Consider the following 25,226-nt stretch of genomic DNA (forward strand, 5'->3'; position numbering starts at 1 on the left):
GTTCCAGATTGGTGAGTTTTCCAAATGTCCAAACATTATTGGTAGTTGTTCTAATGAAATGGTTCTAATTGTGAATAATGTAGAAAGCGCGCATAAAGGTTCGAAGGTGAACCTTCGAAAGAAGATGTGTTTTTGCTCGTTTTGAACTCTCTCTACCTTGTAGTATAGTACTGTATTGGAGCAGGTGTGGTGGTGGTGGTGGTGGTGGTAGTAGTGGTGGTGGTTGTAGTAGTTCTGGCTGGGGTCGACGACGGCAGCGAGAACGGTTCGGGCGTAGTAACGAAGGCCGTCTGATATTTGGGGCTGTTATACGCACGGATCGTGGAGGATACCAGTATCGGACGGTCCGAGATTGAGTTCAACTCATTTCTATTTGGAGTATCCGTATCACATGCATTAAAACAAAAAAATCGGTGTTGATGGATAGCAATACGATAGTGGAATCGGATAGAACGAGTAGGAAAAATAGTGAGTGAGAAATAGAGAGATAGAGATTGATTTGGTTTTAGAAGAGAACGAAAAAGTTAGAGAGATATCGAGTTGTAGCTGAGCCGAGTGTTGTTTGATAGCTCCGAAAGAGGGGAACTATCAATCTATACTGAAGGATTGGGGGTCTATGTAACCTAATTGCTTGATCTTTTACTTTTTTTGCTCAATAAAAGCGTTTACATAATGTGATAAAAAGAAGAAGGAGAAAAAAACGAATGCTAGCACAGGGTTTGTACTAGATCCGTAAGAAAATACCTTATCTGTGTATTGGTTTGCTTCTGATTGTAACGATCTTCTTCAAGCTGTAAAGAAAGAGAGCGTTAGCGATGGGGCTGATCGAGCACGATCGTCATCGGGTCGAGGGCAACCGATTGGGCGCGGTGCAAAAATACCTGAGCCACTAGAGCATCGTCATAGTCTGCCTGGTAGGAAGGTCTCTGGTAGGTAGTGCGCGGAGAAGTGACGTACGGATCTCGCTGAGAAGTGGGAGCAACGGTGGTGACCACTGTCGGACGGTAGGTGGACGAAACGACAGGTTTCTGGGGCTGCGGTTGATATTCTGCGGGGATAGAAATGCCAATGTGAGAAGATGGCGCTGGGATGAATCGAATCTCCAACGCTCAACACTCACCAACATCTCGGTACAGTTCAACGTCCTCGTCGTAGACGGCGTAGTACGAATCGTACGCAGATGGTTCATAGTTGCTGGTGTTGTAGTAATTTCTGTTGCTTTGCGTGAGCTGCGTCTTCTGCTGTTGCTGCTGCTGCTGCTGTTGTGATTGCTGTTGCTCGGGCACGTATCGGCTCGGTGGTGCTGGCGACGATGTTTCCACTCTGCAGGAATGGCAGGAAGGAACATTAGTAAATGGAAGGCTTTAGGTGGTTTGCGGATGGTTTTGAACACAAACGAGAACACACTGTTCACGCAAACACGTTAAATGGAAGCTGTCCTTCAAAACGGTCTTGTCAAGTCTAGTTGATCGTACTTGGTTTACGATGACTGTATGAGCTACACTTTAATTTTTTTTAAATAAAAATTTTTATATATCATTCAGACGTTTTTGAGTAAATTCTGCATTACGTGCAAGGTTTTACCATTTTTATGATATGTTCTGGACTACCTGGATTGTAAATGATCATACTAATGATCTTGTAGATGCTGGTACCTTTGAACTTTAATTTTACTTAGGAATACATAAACCCATCCAAAAGACAGCACACCAATAATGAAAGCATATATAAATTCATAGAATATAGAATTAATTTATTATTGTGACAGTTCCATCTATTACCAGGTGATCTCTGTTCCACCAAACAGTTTGTGGATTGATGAAGTGGTATGTATTTTTTTATAACGTTGCAAGCCTTTTGAATAATTTTTCTAATGATTTAGATGTTGAATTTGATCAAACAAACGCTTAGAAAAATCATTATAACGTTACAAAACAGAAATTGATTGAATAAATGACATAAAGCGGTGGTTTTGTCCAATAATTCCATACGACTAGACATACAAGTCTGAGGAAGTTGTAACGGTATGGTAGATGAGCAATATATCACAAATAAATATCCAATCACACAAATAACTTTAAAGAACAATGTATATGGTACAACCCAATGTAAATGTAAGGAGCTAACGTGACTGTACAGGGTTCTGTTTTGTTGGTGCACCTAGCAGTATAAGTAATAAGTGTGGAACCAATTCCTTCTAAAGCTTAGAATAATAAGACCCATCACACGTAAAAACACACACACAGTAAAGAACTCTTCAAAACAGTAAGCTGACTGGTGCTTATGCTGTTCCCCTTTTTGCTTTAAATATATAGAAAGGGGACACAGACACACCCGCAATAAGACTGTACCTGTTCGGTAGGCGTTCATCGAGCTCCAGTTGCTGTCGATGTTTGGTCGGTCGGGTCGGACTGGCCTGTCGGCCGTTGAGTCCCGTACTTGGTTCCGGTGTCTCGGTAGTGCGCCAGCGCTGCTGGCCACGATTCGGTCGGATCGTGTACCGTTTGCGCGACGTCGTCTGGGTGGTGGTCGTCGGTGGTGGTGGTGGTGGTTCGGACGTGGTCGTCGTGGTCACCGGTCGGCGGGTTGGGATCGTCTTGGTCGGGATGCGTGTACGCACCGTGGTTGGATAGTAGCGTGGTGTGGTGGTGGTGGTAGTCGGAGGTGGTCTTGTCGTGGTGGTAGTCGTGGTAGTAGTCGTCGTGCTAATGCGAACCCGCTCACTGGGGACGTTTTCTTCAAGATGGTTGTGCTGCACAACGGTGGGTCGTAGCCTTTGTCGGACGGTGTAAGGGCGAAGGGTGGACTTGTTCAGGTAGCGCGGCACATCACCGAGCGGTTTAATGCCCTGGAATACATCCTCGGGGAATTTGATAATGGGCGGTATGTCCGAGGTGGACCCCTGAGAGTACGTCGTCACGGTCACTGGACGCCAGGTGGTGGTTTCGTAGTTGTAGTACAGATTGCCTGAGACTGCACCGGGAGGTTTCGGGGTGGTAAGGTTGAGCATTGGACGAGGTGCCATCGTTTCCGTCATCGGAGTGTACTTGGACTTGTTCACCGGGTAGCGATACTGATACTCATCATCATCATCCTCATCGTCCTCGTAGTACTCATCTTCGTCCTCCTCCTCATCTCCGTATGGACGCTTACCGTACACTGGGCGTCGCACGACGTCTAGTGTGTTTTTCACATACTTCTGTCCGCGCTGATCAATCTCATCATCTTGTTCGTAGTAGAACTCGCCCGAATCTTGTGGCTTTGGCACCGGGCTGAGCGAAGACGATCGCACCGGACTGTAGAACACTTGCTGAGGGCCATAACCCTGCGAAACGGGCTGTAGCTTCGTGTTGTTCGAAACGGTCGGACGATAGACCGCTAGCTGACTAGCACCGATCCGTACCGGTGGTGAAGGCTCCGCATTGGGTTTCACCTGGGCAATGTGCGTGTTCTTGATGGATTCGTAGAATTTGCTGTATTCGCTTGGGCTTACCGTTTTGGAGACCTGCGGCTGATAGTACTTCGGTGTGGTTGATACAGCGATCGGTTGGAAGCCATTCGTCGACTTGGTAACAAACTGTGCACTTGGTTTCGGTGTTGACGCCTCGTAGATAGCACCGGCAGGCTTTGCGCTGTAGCCACTGTAAACCTGTGGCCGTGGAGCATTAAGATACACGTTCGGTTGATACAGCTCCAGTCCCGTCCCGGCTACAATCTTGGGCGTAGTCACGGCGAACCGAAGTCCATTCGATTGGATCGCATTGGAGATACCCTCGTACACGGGTGCCGGAGTGCTAGGGCCTCCGGAAGACCCCGAGTGGGTCTGTTTCGGTTTCGACGAGTGATTTGGTTTCAAGACAAAGCTCTCTTTGAGCGGGTTTGCCGTTGGCTGGTTGTTAAAAAATCCACCAACCGAGCTGAATGCAATGTAAGGAGTTTTCTGTGTCGGTTGCGCTACGTTTGAGATCTGTACGTTGGAGGGTTTGGACTGTTTCGCCGCTTTGGCATGATTGTTCACGGAGATCGGCGTAGAGGAGTAAGTATTTCCGAAGTGGAAGAACGCAAAGTTGTCCGGGATCGTTTCTTCGTCTCCATCGAGCGGAGAAGCCGGCGTCGTGTACTTCTTGGCATTGTGACTATTGACAAAAGCGGCCGCTGTGAACTGAGCCTGCCCGTAGTTCGGTTGGTGCGATCGATGAGATTGTTGCTGCTGGTTGGCGAGCAGCAGCGGAATGATCGTATCCTGGGGCGTAATCTTGGCGACCGTTTTGTAGTTCTGTAGGCCAGACGTTTTGTGCGGCTGCAGCTCAGCTGGCCGAACGTTGTAGGTCGGCTGTTTGCTCTTGCCGTACGCCTCCAGATAGTCGTTGTAGGTCAGTTCCTTTTTGCTGTAGGTTTGTGGTTGGAAGTAGCGTGCGCCTGGCTTGAAGTAGGTCGTCGCCGTTGGCAGTACGGTGTACCCGAACGGATCGAAACTGCTGGGCGAGTAGCCGTTTTGGCGGGACAGGGACGTGTCTAGGGAGCGATACTGCCAGTTGCCTAGCTGACGGAGCTGACGTGCCGTCCGCTGGCCTTCCGAACTGCCGGCTAAACTGTCGGGAGAGTTTTCGGGCGCAAGAGATGCTTCGTCCGCGTTGGAGCGTTTGGTTTTGGTCGCAGATGTGTCATCTTCGGGAAGGGGCGCCGTTGCCGTCGGGTCTATCTGTGTCACCAGTGAGGTAGGGGCGGTGTCTGTATCGCTATCAGTCTTGGTTTGGGCCGCGGCCGTGTCGCGCTTCTTGCGATCATGAGCTTTGGCGTCGTGCGTGTCGTCTAGCGTTTGCAGTGACGCGTCATCATGGTCAACACTGTGTGGACGTGTGGGTGTAGTGAGTTTTGCGTGCGTGAGTGAATGATTTTGCACACAGAAAAAGGTAAACATGTGTGTGTATGTAAATGTGCAAACATTACGAACAACGAACAAAGTGTTTCAAGAGAAGGAAAGAGAAAGTAAAGTTTAATCGTTTTATATTCAAGAAGTTCAGAAGGGTTCAGATGGAGGTCTTGGATTGGGAGACAGAGGTGGCCAAAGGAGTATGAGGAGCACTTACCTGAACGGCTGAGGTTGAGCACTGTACGCGAAGGAACCTACTTTAGCCTGAGTCGGTATAGCGTTAACACTCTGCTGCTGCAGGATGCCGTCACGATCGCGCTGCACCTGCGACACCGTGCTGGGCTGTCCACGATAGACACGCTGCTGACGATCCGATTCGTCTTCCTCTACTGGCGGCAGTGTTTCGTGTGCTTCGGCGTAGAGCTGTCGCAGGAAAAATTACCGAAATTAGTTTCAAACTCTCTCGCTCTCTCTCGATTCAACGATTCAACTAACCTTCGCGATATCTTCCTGCGGTGAGTTCTTCGGCTGTCCACGGGTGGTAATCACGGGATTCGGATTGGCCGGCGGTGGTGGCGGTGGGGGCAGATTGCGAATCTGCTGAATGCGTGCCGGTGCGGACGGTTCAGCCGGTCCTGAGGGTCCCGAAGGTCCCGACGGTCCCGACGGTCCCGATGGGCCCGATGGTCCCGACGGACCTGACGGCGCTGACGGAGCCGAGGACGAGAAGCGCACTCTGCTCAGCACCTGTGGGACGCGGGGCGTCACCGTGCGGCTGGCCGGTGCCGAAGGGGCACTCAGCGCGGGCAGATCACAGCCAACGTTGCGTGGCCAGTCGCAGGTCTGCAGCTCGTGGCTGTACATCAGCCCGCCGGTACAGCTTTCCAGCAGCGCACCGCCGAACACGCACACGTAGTACTGCGAGCAGTCACTCGGGTGCGGATAGTAGCCGAACTCTTCCGGACATTCGAAGTCCACGCTGGACGAGGTCGACTGTCGCGGGTTGGAACCGAGGGCCCGGCCCTGGGCTGCGCTCGTACGGAACGAGCGTTTTGTCTGTGCGAATACATTTCCTGTGAACGAGAGATAGAGAGAGACGGAGTGTTAAGTATTGCAGACGATGTATATTGTGTGTAGGCTCAGCGCAGCCCGTCACTGTCAGGGTGAGAAGGTCATGCTGGTTGTGTTACAAGCGAGTAGCGGCGAGTCACTCAGCTGATCACCTCGCGTCTTCCCGGTCATGCGTAAATGGCAACTGTTCAGATGGAACGATCAGCTGTCCCGGGACGGCTCCTCCTATTGATCGTATCTTGCAACAGATGTCATTCTCTCACACACAAAAACACAAACATCCCGGTAAGAATTATGAAGCGATCCGATCTTTACATGTCCATTGCACCGCGGGGTGCAAATATGAATGACCAGTGTCCGTCTCATTCACTAGCAGCAGCAGCAGCAGTGTCAGCTGCGACCTCCCACCTACCCGTACAATCAGGTTCATTAATCAAACGGGCAACGCACACGCGAGGCGTTGGTGGAATTTATTGCCAAATTTATGGCGGAGGCATCATCATCGAGATGGCCGATCGTTTGTGCGAAGATTTGTGAGAAGCGATACAATAAGCGCGTTTTCCAAGCGGCTTTGTGATCGTTATCGTTTTGTAGCCGTTTTGCTGCCGTGAAGATTTGTCGCGTGGCGGCAAGAGAGAGGTGTCCGAGGCGTAGGTTTATGATATGTGCGATCAGGTTGGGTGGATAAATAGACAGCAAATCGATTTTATTACTATTTTTATGGGTCTATTCACGGGGCGAACATTTGGCGACGTGGTGGAGAAGAAGAGGCAAAATGGTTCATTTAAAGGACGTTCACAAGCAAAATGAACGTTTTATTTCAAAAATTTCCTCAAAAAACTGGGACAAAACACTGTGAGAGATGTTCCCATAAGCGTATCTTGATTTTTGACATCTGTTTACTTTATCATGGAACCGATTTTGATAATGAATACTTAAAATTGAGCTGTTACTAAGCATCGGTACTCCTTTTTGGTTGGTTCTCGCAGCAAAGAATCAGGTTTTGAAGGGAACATACTAAAGTTTTTACGAAAAGCGCAGACTTGTAGCATCATCATCATCAACATTATCATTTTAAAATTAATCAGACGTTCTGAATTTCTATGGATTTGTGAACCAATACCATTCAAAACATTCGAATAGAATATCCAAAGAGAAAAAAACATAAAATTGATAAGAAAATATAGAAAAAGATAACAAATAATCAACTTCGATTGTAACTTAGAACTATTTTTATAGACGTATGACATGATCAGTCATACAGCGAAAAGTAACATAGAGAATCTATAATAAATAGCTTAGATACAAGCTGTACAAAATGTACGAAAAGCTCACACAGTATTGTTATTTTATTGCAAATATAGTTACTAATATGGTTAATAGTTTTGTAAATTTCAAGTGAATTGATGGAAATATGACTCAGGGCAAGATATTTCGGAAATTTTGTAACATTACAGCCTGATAAGCATTTCGTTTCTGACGTTTTGGTAACTTTTCACAAATAACATAACTTAAATTCGAAAAATACAGATACACTTATCAAAATTGTTGATATTATAATAAAAAAAGGAAATAATGTTTAACACCTCAACTGACCAAACTTTAAACAAATTTTTTTCCTATTTAATACCAACATTGTTCCTCGTTTTCATCTTATTTAAGCAATAAAATGGCACCCGACTGTTTCGGCCTCTCCCACCGCAAACCATTTCGGTGCGTTCGAAATCGCATTCACCTTCCCGCGGGTCGATTCATGGCCCCACGCGAATAATAAACACTGGAAGGGTAAATAAATTCCTCCCACCCAGCCCACCAAAACCTAGAATGCAATAGAATCGCACCGCAGACAAACACACAAACGTCCGTCGCTTGGCGGCCGGCGGCTGTCCATTAGCGTTGAGTGTTGTGTCATTTGAATAGAACCACGCGCGAAACGGCCACGAAATGGACGCTCGGATCGGATTCACCAACAGCATCGAAGCGTCGTGCCGATGAGAGAATTGGTAAAATTTATTTCTCCTCTTGGGAGAAGGAGGAGGTACGGAAGGGGCCATACGATCACACGAACAATCAACCGGTGGCATTGATCCATGGGAACGGCCGGTGTGTCGGATGAAGACTTACAACTTAATTGAAATCATTAATTCGCTCCCCCCCCCCCTGGTGAAGATGCGTTCACCTACGGGGTTCGTCGCTTGGGGTGATAAAAGCTCCGTGCACGCGCACACGCGAAGGATGAGTCGACAGAAAGCGGGAAAGCAGGTTTGGGAAAGCCGCCGGCTCAAACAAGCGTTACGTGACCGAGCCGGGTCGTTGGCATCGGTGTGCTCGGTGCGTCGTGAGTGATCATCCCGCGCATCCCAAGATAGTTCAAGTTCAAAGACACTCGCGCATCGCATCGGGATGGATTGCAGCTTGCAGCAGTGGGCAGCGTGATAGCTTCGATCCATGACAGGGGCTGGAACGCCACGCAGAAGGATAAATCTTGCTCAATACAGAGGGAAAGGGTGGAGTTTTTTGCTTTTTTTCTTCAACGCCTACATGCGATCGTGTGTAGCGCCAACTGGGCGATAGGTGCCTTGGTGCTACAAACGGGAAGGCATCTGTTCCCGCCCATGGCCGTGAAAGCGACCCGTGAACGAAGTTTGCGTAGGTTGCGTGGGGCGTCACCGCGTTTTCCGATTGGAAATGTAGAAGAAGGAATGTACCCGCGGGTGTGTAAATAAATTTGTCGTCGCGGGAATAGACACGGCCGGATTGGAAATTTGCAATTGCCAACGATAAGGGGATGCATTCGGGCGGCGATTGTAATGTCATACCGCTTCGTTATAGTTGGCTTGTCGGCGGTCGTAAAACATGGCACCGTGCACATCCGCTAGTTGATCCCGAGCCGTTGATAGATGGTGGTACCGGTTTCTTCCCGGACGAGTCGGGAATTATGTTCTGTTTGCGCTGGACGGCTCTTCTATTACCTAGAAGTTCACCACAAACAACAACGAGAGCTACAGGAGGGCAAAAAATCCATTCCGCCAAAGCTTATCATATTCTTACTGCTTGCTCGCTACTGCCAGCCCATTTTCGGTGTCACCCTGTTGGCTTGAATTGGCAAATTATCTGCGACGAGCGATCGTCGGCTGTCCGCCGCAAGTGACAGGACAATCAAGCCATACATGCAGAACCGTTCTTGGAGCGATCGAACGGTCCCGCTGGGTCCCGGTGAAAGGTGGTCCACCCCCGTTAGACTTCCCGGATCAGTGACCCGAACAGTGAGTCACCTGAGCTGGACACCGACAGCTATCAAGATCGGACATGCCAATGACCTTGCCTGGGTGACGGTTTGCAGTAGGATTGTGTTGCGTGTAGGCTTTGCTCGATTTGCTACCGAAAGAACGCCGCTTTTGGTATGGGCAAAGATCAGCCAATCTGACCAATAGTATAGTATTCCTCCTCCTACGTTTGTAGTACGTGGGGTGGACAGTTTCTTGATCGACTGGTGTAATGGGTGGTTGGTTTCGAATTAAGCTCGTAATTGCCCAGTTGTTTGGGCTTTTGTTTTTGTTTTGTGCTGAGAGAGTGGTCGTTAAAAGAACTCAACGGCCAATTTTGGAGCGGTGAGTTGGTTGACCCTCTTCAGCTTACCAATGAATTGTGCAAACGATGTAAATGAACCGTTTATTGCAAAGTGATGGGCATGGGTTTGATTTTGCAAAATGGGCATCGGATTACTGGTTCTTCCGTTGCTAAACCCCGTGGAGCGTCGCAGTGGCAGGAGTCAGTTTACCGTTTCGCAGGCCGCTGGTTGGACGAGTTGCGGAAGAGTGAACGGATTAACTGCGTCAAAACTTAGAAGCAATTCGTATGATCAAAAAGCGATCACAAAGTGATTGCATTTAGACGCCTTGGTTAGAAGGTAAGGTTCAAGATGGGAAGAGATCGCTGGTACACGATCGCATTACCCGCCACGGACCTTGCAGCTGGTAAGGTGATTAGGATCTGTTGCAATGATGTCTTTATGGGTGCTGATGAATGGTGTTTTAATGGTCAGAGGTGTGTTAGTGTGTGTGTTTGTTGTGTGTTGATGAATTAAGGGCAATGAGTGTTTTGACATTTCGACAAGCAGTCGCTTAGTTTCGCATGTATGATGTCAGTATTGAGAGTTGTTTATGGTCCTCTATACTTCGTGGAGAATATTTACAATCTGCCTTTAACAAATCGCCTTAGTCGCAATCAAACACAAAAGATCTCTCGCGCAAATTCTAACCCTCGATCACCCGAATCTCTTAGCCCACCTGGATTAGATTTATGGCCCTCCGGTTTCGACCGTTCCGAGTACACCAGTACACACACACACCCAATCAATCCACACGCCATTCACTTTTGACATTTTCATTTGTGCTCCATAAAATCCACCCGCTACAACTGGGCGCGAGAAAAACGTCGTTCCGTTCGCGGGGCTAATTGTTTGGCCTCCCCCTCGCAAGAACGGACACTGACGGGACACTCGTGGTGTGAGTCATGGCCGCCAGTGGCAGGCCACATTACACCGAGCGTTACCGTTTGCCGTAATCGGGCCGGTCCCAGTCGGCACCGGAATCAATGCGCTGTCGGCGCTGTGCGCGCCGTGCTGGCTAATGAGGATTCGGTGCCGGACATGCCCGGACAAGCAGAAGTGCGGGGGCTACCAGTGGCAGCAGTGGCAGCGAAAGAATCGGATCAAGCCGGCCGATTATACAACCGGTGCTGCCCGCGAGGCGTTGCTGTCTGTTTGCTGTCGATCGGTCGTCGGTTCGTCGCTTGCGGCCAGTGCGGTGCTTCAGAATGGCCAACCCGGGGCAGCTAGTTCCAGCCCGCGCAAACGTAACGCAAACGTAACGGATCCCGGAATGAGGGGGTGGGTGGGATTGTATAGCGTGAGTGAGTGATCGTTAGAAATCAGTTTGTTCTGTTCGCTTCGTGAGCGTGGGTTTTTCGCTTGTACAGTTGAGCGATCAGCGATCGAACGACACAGCGAAACTTAATGTGCTGCGCCGCTCACACAAAGAACGCGAGCATGGGCGTTGGGGATCATGTTGTCGGTGGCCTGCGGGAAGCTAAAAACGCCGTTTGCTGGTTTTCTTCTGAGCGGCTGAGCGTAATTTGTATTTCCTCCGGGGTGTATTTCGTCCTCTGGCAAAGCGGTGCACTCGGTTGAACTCGGTCGTATCACACACACACACACGTTGAGCGATCGTTACATTTGAATGCGGCAGAAATGGGGTCGATTTTAACTGCCAAACATAAACAGCATCCGGTGCTGGCACGGAGCGATACTTGGGAGCAGAAAAGGAAAATCAAAACCCCCTCGGGAATCAGGCAGAACATTGCAGGGATAGCTCGACAAGCACACAGAAACATAGCGCATCGAGCATGTTAACGTTTTGTGTTTGTTCAAGCGTTAAGCGGGCGTGATGGTTTGATCGTTGATTTATTAACGTTTGTGCAGGAGTCTTTCAGGGGACATTCTGCACTTTTTCTGCGCTTCATTTACGCAATAGAGACTGCGGGAAAGTGAAGCAGCGAAATACACTATAGTCTATGTGTAACCTTAAGGTGGAATAAAAAACTCCTTAGAAACCCTTGTCCACTATCAGCGCAAACCCACGAGACAAACCCTTTTTCTTACTGGCAGCGTGAGAAACGAAACGCAAACGCGTGTGGCGCTAGCGTCTTTGTTACGTCATGCGAGGATCAAGTACGTGCCGGTCTTGCGTTTAATTGCTCACTGGAATGACAGCAAATAGAAAAGTAGCAAGACCAGGACCAGCACAGCCAATCGACTCACGCACCAACCTATGACACTAATTCCCTTGCGCACTCCAATTCTGTCGCATTTGCAGCTAGAGTGTAAGGTGGGGCATGTGGGGAGAGGCGAAAATGAGATTAATAAATGTATTAGAAGAAGAGAATAAAAAAAACATGACATCCGGTAGCAAGCGAAGGTCTGGACAGCGAAGAATGCTGCTTCAGTGAGCGTGCAAGAGGCTAAACTATTTGGAGTGAATGATTTCACGTCAACGAAACATGGTGTGGGGTTGTTAAATGGAAGGATTAGTGACGGGAATTCTTGTGACAAGGCTGATGGCGAATGCATGTGAACATGTACTACTACTATTTTTTGTTGGACCATGCTATGTCGTCCAGTAGATCAAATAACAGAAATTTGGTCTTTGATGTGATCTTGATATGTATTTTCTTGAATGTTTTTTTTGTATTTAAAATTAACCCTAAAGGCGGGGGGACACTGTCCGTACTCGCTAATGTAATTTCGATTTTCACTAGCGCATCTGGAGGCGGCTGGTGGAAGCATTTTGTGAAACAATTTGGAACCGCTTCAGAAAATATGTTATTTTCCATGTTTTTTTACTAAAATCGGACTAGAAATGTTTTGTAATAGGTAGATACACATATTCTACATGGATTGCATCCATTTTCGCATCGAAAAAAATATTACTTTATTTTGAGATCCGGCACGACCATTCCCTCGATGACCAAAAAAAAAAAAACCTTCCACCAGTCGCCGCCAGATGCGCTAGTGAAAATCGAAATTACCCTAGCGAGTACCGACAGTGTCCCCCGACCCTTACACAAATATAGTAGCAAACAAACAGTAATTAGACTCAAATAGGTTAAACTTCCTTAGCGATACTTTTACAGCCCTGCAAAAACGTTGTTTAGATGTGTTTACAGGGTTTTGGTGCATCATTTTTGTACTTATCTTATCTAATCGTGCCGTATTTTGATCTTATCAACTTATGAAGTATAAACAGCAGGTTCAACAGGCTTTTAAACATAACATGCTTTTTATCTGATATCAATAGCTTGTTTCAATAGCTTGTTGCATGAACGCTTAAACGATTTTTGTTCCCAAAATAGACGTTGGTTAGAAATTCGGATAAGATGATACAGCTAAGAGATAGCCATACAATGAATTGCATATTATTCGATCTTAATATTTTGTATTATTTATACAAACATTAAACCACAATGTGGACCATCTTTATGTCTTATGGTAATTATGTCTTTATGACTGATACCTCATGGTCGTTTGCTTCGAAATCATTAAGCAGTTTTTTTATATATTTTGCCGAATGCCACATAAAATTCGATTAATAACGAAAATCTGAGGCTACCAGGAGGAGTGAGAAAATTACCAAACAAATACCCCTAAAATAGATAAGACACAAAGCTGCTTGTTAATAATAACACAAATTTATTCAAATTTTCTTCCGATGCAACCGCTCAAGCGATACAGTCTACTTCCTGATTTAGTATATGCCTAGCCGCTGCAACTATCACTATTCGTCACGGTTGCTTGCTTCGTTGTTTTTACAACAGCCCCATTCCCATTCGCAATCATAGATGGTAAATACTTAAGGTGCAAAGAAAAAAAAAAACAAAACCCCCCCCACAAACAAACACCCCAACCGGACTTGCAATTTTATCGACTCAATCAAAATTCAATTTTCAGCATTCTCAGTATCAAGCGGACAAACAAACCATAACGCCGAGCGCTTCCCACAAACGGTTCATTTCCCACTCCTCCCGTGTACGTTCAAATGTTTGCCGATTTTCGTTTCACGGACGATTTAGTTTCGATTGTTGCCCGTTTGTTGCCGGTCGGTGGTTGTGTTTTGCATTTTACACCACGGCACTGCCACTGTTTGGTGGCATTGTATGCGGCAGGCCCGGGGGAAAAAATGTGAGCCCCCATTACGGTCACTTCCTTTGCACGATTTAATAAAATGCAAACGGAAGTGCTTCACACCTCTCGGTTGTGTTGGGGGGTGCGCACAGAGAAGCAGCAGCTTTGAGAGTGTTTACATTAATGTGTGTCTTTAGTACACCACAAGTAAGCACCACCATTGATGGGCCAAATCATTTTGCTTTTGCAGGGTGTCCGGTTGCAAGGTTTATCCTTGTTGGAGGTGAAGAGTGTGATATTTTGTTGCTGTGAGCTTTCGGTGTACATGGTTTATGTTGCATTGTGTTACACAACACAACGCGCTAGAACCGAATCATCGGCAACCGTGAGTTTAATTAGCCAAGGTTCAATCTGCATACTTTCCACAACGTGCTGGTTGAGGGTCGAAACATTGCAGCGCCACACCCAATGGTGTTTGAGCGATCAGCTACTCTAAATCGTGCACTGAACTCCCCTTCAGAAAAGGAACCTTCGAGGGAATTAAACGAAGCAGAGGTGAAGGAAATTCTTTACACTCCGTTTGAACATTCCACCCCTCGCTGGGAGCGCTTGTACCGCTCAGCTTTCGGACTTTCGGGGTCGATCGTGCACCGTGCGGTAAACTGCACCGAAATGCAACTTCGCTCTACGTTTTGCGATATTTCCAAACAGTCCTACTGCCGCCGCCTGCCCGATCGGTGCCTGGGTGGGGCTCGTACTGATTGGTCGATTGGGCGCCCTCCTTCCCTCCTCGAGCGGCTTCAGATTTCGATCCTGCGGAGCGGCGGCACGGCAGTGCGCAAAAATAAAGTCGTGTGTAGCAATAGGGCAAATTGGAAATAAGTCGGGCAAGAAACCTCCAAATCGATTCTACCATTCTACCATGCCCCTACAACCGGAGCGAACACGATGCCGTGTCATGGGGACATGTAATTGATACTGGAACTCGAGTCCGCGATGACGAAGGACGGGGCACAGGACGCATGAACGCTGTATGTTGGGTTGGGTGCATTCGTACCGCACCGTAGCTTAAATGCGCTCCGGTTCGGCATGCCCGAAGGTAAATGTTTATGAGTGCATTGTTTGGTGCACCAAACTATGGGTTTGAGAGCGGGTTTGGGCCGGGCGAGGAACAGCGGGCGAAGCCCGGTTGGGGAGCGTTATTATTTTCCCCCTCCAAGGTAGAGTTGTCCAAGGGTCGGAATATTGTGGAGGTTATTTGTTGTAGGCAGGCGGATAGTGTCAAGGAAACCATTCTAAGTTATCTCATCAACGACTGTCGATTTATTTTGCGGTCTGGCCATTGCTTCGGTCTGCCGGAAATGGCAGAAGTGCGTAGGAAGTGTTTTATGGACCGTACAGTCATGCAGACCGTGAAATATGGTCCTTGAGGCGAGGTTTTGTTGGCTGATATTGTTGTTTCAGAAGAAAGAATAAGATTTTAATAGCATACATCATCTATTCATATTATTTATTTTTATTATTTGATTTTATACGTTACTTATACGATACGTTAGCCGTTAGCCGGTCTCATGGTACAGTCGTCAACTCGTACGACTTAACAACATGCGCGTCATGGGTTCAAGCCCCAAATAGCCCGTGCCACCATACGTAGGACTGACTATCCTGCTATGGGGGGAAATCAATAAGTCACTGAAAGCCAACCCCACAAAGTGTGTTGGCAGGCCTTGACCGGCATCGGTTGTTGAGCCAAAGAAGAAGATACGTTACTTACTCTATAATTATTTTCAATATAAAAGATATTTTAAATAGTTTCAATTTGTTATATTCACCCGTTTTTCAGGATAACGGAATGCAATTGGGAGGCCAGCATTAGACCTTATGCTTTCATTGATTATTGTTTTAGCAAATAAATAAGCTTTTTTTAAATTTAGTAATCTATTTTAAACTATTTTTGTTACCGTCAAATAAAACTGTCAATAGGTAGTTTCTTCTTCTTCTATTTGGCGTAAATCTATGCGGACATGCCGGCCTATTCTGGCTTTCGAAACTTGTTGTATCTATAACTGCCGATATAATACTTTAAACAGGAATTAAAAACTAAAAATCAACATGAAATCATAATTCAACTTTGCATAGAACCGAGCCAAATCAACCGACAACCGAGTGCCATATAAGAAGAAGATGTAAACCATATCAAATAGTTACTATTTCTAAATTTCTACTAAAAATCGAATTTTAAAGTATGTGAGAAAAAGTCGAAAGATTTGAGATTAATTTCAGAAGCTTGTAAGACATTTTTGAATCACGAAAGCATAAACTTTATTTTGCAATGAAGCAATTCAAATGTAACAGCTACACTCCATTCCATTTAAACATTACCCTATATTGTCTCAACTGAACATTACATTAAATCAATCGATAACCATTTTAGTAACACATTCCCGCAAGTTAACGTTTATCTACGTGTTAACCTTTTCGATTAATCTGTTTTGTTTCTTATTTCCGTTGTACCTTGGCTACATCTCAATCCAGACAACTCCAAGTGCGTCCGTTATAGAGCCGCACATGCAGGCCTTGGTACCCGTTGGAAGAATGAAACCCGTTGCCTGATCGTATCATATTTAACAAAAAAAAAACCCCACTGTTCTATATAGCGTTACCCAAAACCACGTCGACCCTGACAGTTTAATGCAACAATGTGAAAAAAGCAAAGTGCCTGTGACGCACTCCCTCCGCTCGCACATTGTTTCAAATCGGACCGGATTGGACGACGGTGGCAACGGCGACCGTTCCCACTGGCAGCGGTTATCCAGCTCGAGGACTGGCACGATCGAAACCGGACCATCAAATCCACTACGCCCCTGCACAACGCCACGATCTGTGCGACATGTTGAAACAGTACTTTCCGTTTGCACAAATGTCTCAACACGGCCGGCGGAGAATGGGCTACCTTACGGATGGTGGCACCGGGTAGAGAGCGGGTGAAAAAATACGTCCACCGCCCTCCGTGGGACGTGTGTGTGTATGTACTGCGTGTAGATAGCGCCTAGGCCCTACCGATGCGGGCTGCAACCGATCGCCGGACTGGCAACGCCGTCTCAAGGCTGACCAGTCTCTTTAGTCTCTTTAAATGCGGGGTTTTAGTTTTGCCCGCGATCCACCACACCGCTCCCCATTCTCACGGTAGAAACTCTCCTCGATTGACCACGCGGTGATACAATTATCGCTCCACTTATATGGCGTTGCCCGGCCGCCCGCCATTGGATCACCTTCTCGGGTCCGGTCGGGTGAAATATTATTCCAACCTCCAGCCAGCGACTTTGTATGCTCCAACCGATCGTGATATGAGCGGTAAAGGCAGTATCTTGTAACAGTTGTAACAGTCCCCTCCTGTCGAACCTCCCCTTCGTGTCCCGTTTTGCATAGATCACATCGGTAAGGACCTTCGCTGGTGGAAGGACTTGCGCGCGTGACTCATATGTCATTGTCGTTATCGAAAATGAGGTTATGCAAGGTGCGTGGTGGGGTACGAGGCCCGGAAGGAAATGTCGCTACATCGTCGAACGTTGGGGCCGATTAAGTAGTTATCTCGTTTGATCGAGGGTATTGATAGTGGAATAATTGGGACGAAATTGCATGGTGCTATAAATAAGGGGGTGCTTTAAAATTTTAATAATATCGTTGAATATATTTATTGTACATTGTTATAATTCCTTTGAACACATTTCTAGCCCTCTATTATTTGTAATTTTTGATAGAAATTGTATTGATTTTTGTTAACATCCTCAGAAATTACGAATCATTCGATAATTTGAATTTTCAAGAAATATATAAAAATAAATAGGATGTATTTTCTTAAATAATTATCTTGTCATTGCGGTTTATGTTAAAAATAAATAAGCAAAAAATGAACAAATAAAAAAATAAAAAATAATAATAAATGTTTAGTTTAGTTTAACTTTTGACGAAGCTTTATTCTTTAAAAAATATCCAGAGCGTTTGAAATATTAATTTAAATTTTTGAATATTTTATTCTATTCTGCATCCATCATTTACCTGGTACCTGCTTCTTGAATGTTATTTAATTTGAATCTTCCAAACAATGATAAGGGTAGTTTTCAAACGATATTTTTCACTCCTACTTAGGTTATTAATTTAAGGTACGATTAGTACGAATGCCATTAAAGCATATCTATTTACTTTGAGGTGTAAGTAAATTAAAAATAATATGAAATAATCATAGTTTTGTTAGCTGTAATTATAATTATGTTTAAAGAATTGATCGTGTTACAACTGTTAACAATTCATTTAATAGTAAAGATTAAATGACACAGAGTAGGCATTTTGGAATTAATTGTCCCCTTAGGTACTTCGTGAGCGCCTGAAGATATGCAATAACTGTTGAAAGCTGAGAGTAACAAATGCAACCAATTGATCTCTACCAGGATGCAAACAAACACAAAATCATAAGATAAAAAAAGTGAAATAAAACACATGCACAATACATGCTATTTGTAACAATTCCAGAATTGCTACGACGCTGCCTGCCTGCATACCCATGTTGCTTGCAGCACATTGTTTTGTACATTCCCGCATGGAAAACGCTCTCGTTTTCATTCCGGTGGTTTCACTGATTGTTTGCGCACTCCCCACTCCCGCCCCCTTACTATCACTCCTCCGCAAACGTGGTTCGCGGCCATTTCGGACTCACCCACATTCGAGCATTGGGCCGCAGGGGCCCAATTCTGGAATCGTGCGACTAATGCTCGACTAATGCTCGACTCCATGCAGCAGCATCGGACCGTCACGAGCGGTCCTGTGTGTATGTGGTGTTGTGTTTTTGTTTCTTGCTTCTTCAGCGTGGCAGTGCCGATTGTTTGCTTCGCTTCCAGTGAACAAACAAGCAGTCAGTGATGGTAGTAGTAGTAGTAGTAGTTGCTCACTTTACGAGCCACGCGAATGTAACAGAAAAATTGGAAAAGAAAAACTTTGTTTGGCGGGTGTTTTAAACGCGCGCTCTTGGAAGAAACGCAAAACACACAGTGGCGAGGGTGGAAAAAAGCATAACAAAAAAAGAAAACACACTACTTTAACAAACTCTAACCCGAACTCGGTAAAGGTCTCACACAACGGTCTCCGCTCCGCTTACAATGGGCTCTTTGTTCGGTCCGGCACGGATAGTGAACCATTTTCTGTCGGTCCGTCCGTCCGTCTGTCTGTCTGCCAGACGGTTTGGATCTGCGTAGCGAAAAAACTAAGCCATCATAAGGTGCAACAACAATGCACCCAAGTGCAGGCTGCAGTGGTGGTGATGGAGGTGGAAGTGGCAGGAATTCATAAATGAAGAAATGCATTCCCATTGCAATGAGTGTTTGCGGGTTGGGCTGGGTACTGTTTCAAAACCGATACGGCGAACCAAAGCGGGGGAGAGTCAACCCCCGGACAGTGGCATCAATCCGTCCGTCGGTTTCTAAAGTAATGTTGCTCAAGCCGGCGATGGAAGGGAGAGAGAGAGAGAAGGAGACTAGTACGATCTAGTCTGGAAGGTGTATTGTGTTTTGTTTTCGGTGCAGTTTGCTTTCTTGATTGATTAAAATAGATATAGAAATGGGGGAGGAAAAAAGGATTGGCATCTGCCATGCCTGTGACCGACCAAAAATGCCATTATGCAACTGGGCACGGATGAAACCGGCAAAAGGATCTGATGCTTTGTCTGATCCGGCCTCGATCCGGGGCGGTGGAAAAGATGATCTTTTCCTCGAGAATAAAGTCCTGAGGTTGGGCAATCGCCAACAAGGTTTGGCATCGTGAGCAGCAGCGTAATATTGCGTTGCTTCCCGGGGATCATAGCAAAAACATTACATCACAAACCGACACAGACACACACACACACATTATTTTCGATGGAATGTATAAAGTTCGTGGACTTATTTCTTGGCCCAAGCTAAGCCACCGTTCGCGTAGGACGGTGTCCGTATAATTGCTTAATTAGTCAAACAAGCTCCCAGTAACGAGTGCTATCCATTCGGGTTGTCCGCTCTGCCGTCACTGCCACTGTTGCACACAAAAAAAAAAAAACAACCGATTGATGGCAGACGGTGGAATGGAAAGGTGTAGTGCACGGCGTGCAGTTATCCCAGGGGAGCTGTGCTTAATGGAGTTGATCGCGCACAAGATTCCGTCATGCGTCAGTGCAGCGATAATCCCGATCACGTACATCGTGGCAGTGTGCCGGATTGGAAGCTATTGCTTGGTAAGTACATTTGCAAAGACGGAAGTTTAAGCAGACGCGTGATGGACGTATTAGCGAAATGAAATGTTTCTTTCGCATGGAGGCCGCTTTTTTTCTCATCTTGAAATCATGACGTGCGAAATATTGCCCGGTTTGTCACAGTTTATGCAAAGCGCTTGGCTTAAGATTGGCGAGTGTTCGAAGCGACACATTTAATGACACCAATCAATTAGATGGTTTATGTAATGCTTTGGGGTTGCAAGAATTTCCACAGCAGTTACCTATGCCAGGTTTTAAGTTTGAAAGGTTTGAAATGTAAACAGTTGAATTGATTTTATGGTACGATTTCTATTGCAAACCGAGGAAGAGAAAACACTTCACATTGTAGTTTAGTACAGAAAGCAACCAATATTTGTTAGGCCAAGGATGTCTCAATGACTAAACTCTTCTGATTGTGATTGAAGAGAATGATTTGGTTGTTCTTATGGACCATGTTTGAGAATGTTTGAGAATTGCAGAACAGTCGCTCATCATATATACTTGTTCTACTTCGTATAATGTCCTACGCGAGGACATATCAGCCTATATAGGATTTAGAGACTTATTCAGTACCACGCTGCCAGATTTCCAGTCCTTGCTACGAGGGGACGGTTCATTCTAGATCCGAACTCATGATGGACGTGTTATTAAGTCGTGCGAGTTGATGACTGTACTATGGGACCGGCTTCAAAGCGCATATCATATTTGATATTTAAACCTGAGATTAGCCCGTGGTTAAGACGAACGACGGCACATCTTTATTGTATTTCCCATCTTTATTATATTTCCCGATTTTTTTCAAGTGAGGTTGCAGTTGTAAACGAGGTCTGTATAGTTATGTACGTAGCTAATGAAGCAAATTGCCATTATTTTTCTATAATTTTGTGGTGTTTTGTATGTATTGAGTATGTCAGCTTAGCCCTCCAATTTCGAACTACAACTTCAAAATTTTTGCCTATAATCATAAAAAAGCCTTATAAGGATGCAACAGATACTTAAGAAACCACTTCTACTAAGAGCTCCTTCCATGGCTCTGAACCAATCATTCCCATGTTTCAAACGACACGACAGCAATTATATCTCTCCCCGTAAGGAGACACTCATGCCAGTCCCGCACAGGATGGACCTTATCGATCGCGAGAGTCTTTGCTCACAACGCACCCGGACACAGCTTGGCGCAGTGTGGAGCCGAGCCAAGTACAGCCGAGAGTACATTGTATCAGGTGCATCTTAGCTACCAATTCCCAGCCTCTTCATCCTCTTCTTGGCCCTCTTTGCTCATTATCAAGATGCAACATAGTGATCGGGCAGGAGGAGATAGGGCTCCAAGCGCGAACGGACTGTGCGCAAATCATCGCAGTGTTAATTAGCGAAACATTAAACCGTGGCAACCCGTGACAGATGCGCCGCGCGCGTAACGAGCGCCAAGCCGAAGCAGCTGCAGCGATGCGATCGAGTTGTCAGTTTAGAGTGCTGGGCGATCGTTCTGATCGTAATTAAACATTACACTGCCTCTATGTGCGCGACATGCGGAGCCACCGGGCGGCCAGTTGGCGACTGATTACATTCTTAGGCATCCGTTTGGGGTTGGCTGTGGGTCGATCGAAAGGGGCCGCTTTATTAAAACATAACACGCGAGACATGATTGTGCGATTTGGAGGAGTCTTGAGGATCGTTCGCGCGCGATGGTTTGTTACTGTGTGGACCTTGGCTAATTTATTGGGTAGGGTGGTTTGGCGTGGAATGCCTGGCATGAAGCGATTGAGCTTGACACGAATCCGCTAAGCAGACCAATGCAGAACCGAATGCATGTCGAAAGATGGTTGAACTCGTGAACGTGACACGACTTAATCGAAAACAAAAAAAAACGGTAAGAAGCGTGTCGGTGTTGTTGGTGTTGGGATGATGGTTTTTAGAGAAATATCACACAGTGATGAAAATGTCAGCGAGTAAAACCGGCAGCAATTAATCTCAATTTCATGCTGTGCATTGCATCAGAATAGAAGAATTCATGATTGGGCAGACAGGGCTTTAACTGAATGTTAAGCCGAATTATTCTTCAATTATAAAGTAGATCTTTTGTGATCTGATTGAATGGAGTGACGTGATCTTGAGGAATGAATAAGCTTTCCAACAAAAATAGTACATGTGCTTTGTCACAGATGCAAAAGTAAAGCGTTACACCAAACTCATCACCACACTGCTCCAGGACATAGTTTGATTTTTGCGAAATCATACTTATGTATGTGAACGAATGTTAAGGGCTGTAAAAATGACCATGATATAGTTTGTTTCTCCCCTTCCCTGCCGAATGATAAACATCATTTGCCAGTGCCAATTCCATTGAAGTAACGTTACTGTGCACATTACGAAGCATACAAAAGCAACGGCACACCAAACCACCTCCGATCAGCAGATAAAACAGGGAAAGGATACAGAAATAGATGGAAAATAAGACACCATTCAGCCGGACGGCCATGCGTCAGCTTGCAACAGTTTGTGAATTGTTTCAACCACCGTGTCTACCGGGCAAAGAAAGGAGCGGTAAGGGAGGGATGAAATCATCCAGACAAGTCATTTGAATAAGATACGCGATCGCGTGCGGTTGCGCAATTTTGTCACTCGCGTTGACTTCAATCTCGGGCGCGCACAGGTTGGTCCCATTGATCTTGCCCCTTTGACGGGCGGTATGCGGGTGAGAGCGGCATTGGATGGAATTCCGTGAATTAAAATCGAAAGTGTTCCATAAACCTCCCCCTTACTGTAACTGTAGCGAGTATTTAGGAAACACACAAAGCCCCGCCAAGAAAGTTACAACGCAAATGCAAATGTTTTTCTTTTTCACTTAACCTTATTTCCTTCCTGCGGTGCCGTGTTGAGCAAGACGGAGCAGCGTTGGGCACGGGGGGGTGGGGGCGAGGGGATATTTGCATAACCTCTTCGGTTTTCACACCCGCGACAAGGACGGTAGCATGGTCAAGGTACGAGCATTGAATTGATCGAGTTTTTTTTCGTTCGAAAATCGATGAATGTTCGATGCACTACTGTCGATGCAATTTGCTATTGGGTGGGCACGCTTGCTTTGTTTGAAAGCGGAAGCGTAGTTTAAAATGCAGGCAGTGGTTTGACGGCACCTACAGCGAACTGCGAGCGCGATTCACGTGTCTGATAGTGCAAAAGAAAGTGAAGGCCTTTTGGGAACCATCGCTTTCATTGAAGGTTTTATGTTAGTTTTTGGAAATAAAATTTAAGGATTTTTGCTTGTTGATGTCCAATTTTTAAACAAATATTATAATATAAAACATTATGAAACTGATGGGTAAATTAGGTATGTAAAGTTATCCCTAAACAAAAGCAACAAAAGTGAATTCTTCAGTTAAACTTCACTGAACATGAATACAATTAGGAAGGAATAACGTTCACTGCATAACATGTCTAAAAAAAACAAAGTAAAATGCTACTGGAAAAGCCTTTTATTATTTAAAACTAAATGGTAGTATCTTAAGAAAAAAAACCATTTCAAATTAACAGAATAATAATTGTTCGAAATTCATTTAAACTGAAAGAAAACACATTCGATTTGAAAAGTTATTATCCAAAATATTTCTAGATAACGACATTAACTTTTGTGTTGCTTTTGTCTAATTTTTCTGCAGAAATCAAGAAATATTTTAGGTAAATTGATGTATTTTTTTACTTTTGAGTATTTTGACTCTTTCCTATTGGAAGTGAACTTCATCAGTTGGAAATTGGACTCGATGGCACGCTTTTTGGACATGGTCGTTGGAAATTCTTGTTGGATTTGTCCAACAAGGGTGCTATAGAGTTCGATTCCCATTACATTTAGTTCATTTCACGTATGAAAGAGTCAATAAAGTGTCCCACAGATATGAGAACTCCTGGAAAACCCTGTAACAGAGCAGAAATTAGAGCAGTTTCATATTTATAATGGAAAAATATAACAATCAACCAAATAATACACATGGATTTGCACTATCTATTAACTTTAGATTACACAAAGCATCATACTTGAATGTTAAGCTATGCCTGTGTCTAATCGGATCAACAAGATGTCAAGACCTGCGACACGGAACTTAGCATAATCGGCTTTCATTTTACGCTCTCTATTAAATCGAGTTTCAAAATTGGTACACCTTCCACAGCTGATGCGGTTATGCATAAACCGAAGGGACAACTACGTGTTACACATACGCACAGGCGGCCCGAGCGTTCGAAGGGGCAAACCCTACGCGACAATGCCCGAAACTTAATCCGATTTCGATTTCACACCGCTCACAGCGAGTGCAAGTGTGCGCCGACGAAACAACTTGCGCCAACAACAACTTTACGCTCTAAATAACGCTTATAATTGAGGGCGGCTAATGTAATCAAATCAAATAGGAGATTTATTGTGCGCATTACAAAAGTACAAACGTGTCTTCCCCTTTTTCTGTGTTTGCATTTGTACAAAACATTAAGCAGCCATCGAAAAAAAAAACAACTTTTCCATCGTAAACGGTTGTTTATTTACTGCTGTCCAAGCTGTCTTGAAAGGGCTCATCTCTTTTTCGGGACCCTGCTCATAACAACCAACCAACCGACGAGGGTAAAGGTGGCGCAGCTACTTACACGCGTAATTAATACCGCGCTTTGATCGTGTGACCACGTGAACTCTTCCTCATGGCGGATGGCGTTTGACAGCAAGCTGTCGGGTAAAATTAATGGCCAGTTTGGCCCCAAAATTCATCCCCCCCATTCCACTTTTGAACGCGGGACCGGGCGTTGGCTACAATTTCCCTACGCTCCAAAGTGGCTGCTCTCGCTTGACGTTTTCATTTCGGCGACCCCAACTTCGGCGGCATGCATAATGCGAATGAATGGATTCCGCGCGCATCCGTAAGTCGGGATCGCCCTTCGCGCAATGAATCGTGTGAAAAGATGGGATATCGCCCAGCCGCTGGTTGCCCAGTTGCCAGTGGGGAGTTTGTTGGCACGTGTTGCGATTAATGGCGATCATCAGTGGTCGTAAATTAGGGTCGCCAACAAGAAGCTGCGAGCAGCCGGTGGGGAAAATGGATGGGTAAATTTTATGCATGAGTTCGAGTTTTCTGTTTTTGTGTGTGTGTGTGCTTTGGTTGCATTTCGTAGCAAAGTGATGGCATGTTTTACATCTGGTGTAGACAACTTGGTGTGATTTTTTTTCTCCTATAAGTAAGGTTTGACGTCTTCGGAAGAAAACTTTAATGATGGTGGCGTATAATTGCTGCGCTTCAGCATTTCCGGGATGGTGTAACGTACCTGTAAATGAGAAGAAAAAAAAGGAAAAC

The 25,226-nt window shown here is 45.5% G+C and overlaps 1 protein-coding gene across 2 annotated transcripts in view; it reads right to left on the reverse strand.

The window, feature by feature from the left end:
• Positions 1–25,226, reverse strand: part of LOC121595868 (mucin-5AC) — a 141,303-nt gene that overhangs the window by 12,623 nt on the left and 103,454 nt on the right. The window contains exons 2-8 of one of the 2 annotated variants that reach the window (XM_041920197.1): positions 5,369–5,946; positions 5,091–5,296; positions 2,352–4,847; positions 1,121–1,323; positions 882–1,048; positions 745–791; positions 157–369 (exon numbers count right to left, since the gene is read on the reverse strand). In XM_041920197.1, coding sequence (XP_041776131.1) covers positions 157–369; positions 745–791; positions 882–1,048; positions 1,121–1,323; positions 2,352–4,847; positions 5,091–5,296; positions 5,369–5,946 — 3,910 coding nt within the window. The remainder of the gene's footprint in view (positions 1–156; positions 370–744; positions 792–881; positions 1,049–1,120; positions 1,324–2,351; positions 4,848–5,090; positions 5,297–5,368; positions 5,947–25,226) is intronic. The other variant, XM_041920198.1, reaches the window with a different exon arrangement.

The sequence above is a fragment of the Anopheles merus genome, chromosome 3R, assembly GCF_017562075.2.
Source record: "Anopheles merus strain MAF chromosome 3R, AmerM5.1, whole genome shotgun sequence".
Classification (NCBI taxonomy): domain Eukaryota; kingdom Metazoa; phylum Arthropoda; class Insecta; order Diptera; family Culicidae; genus Anopheles; species Anopheles merus.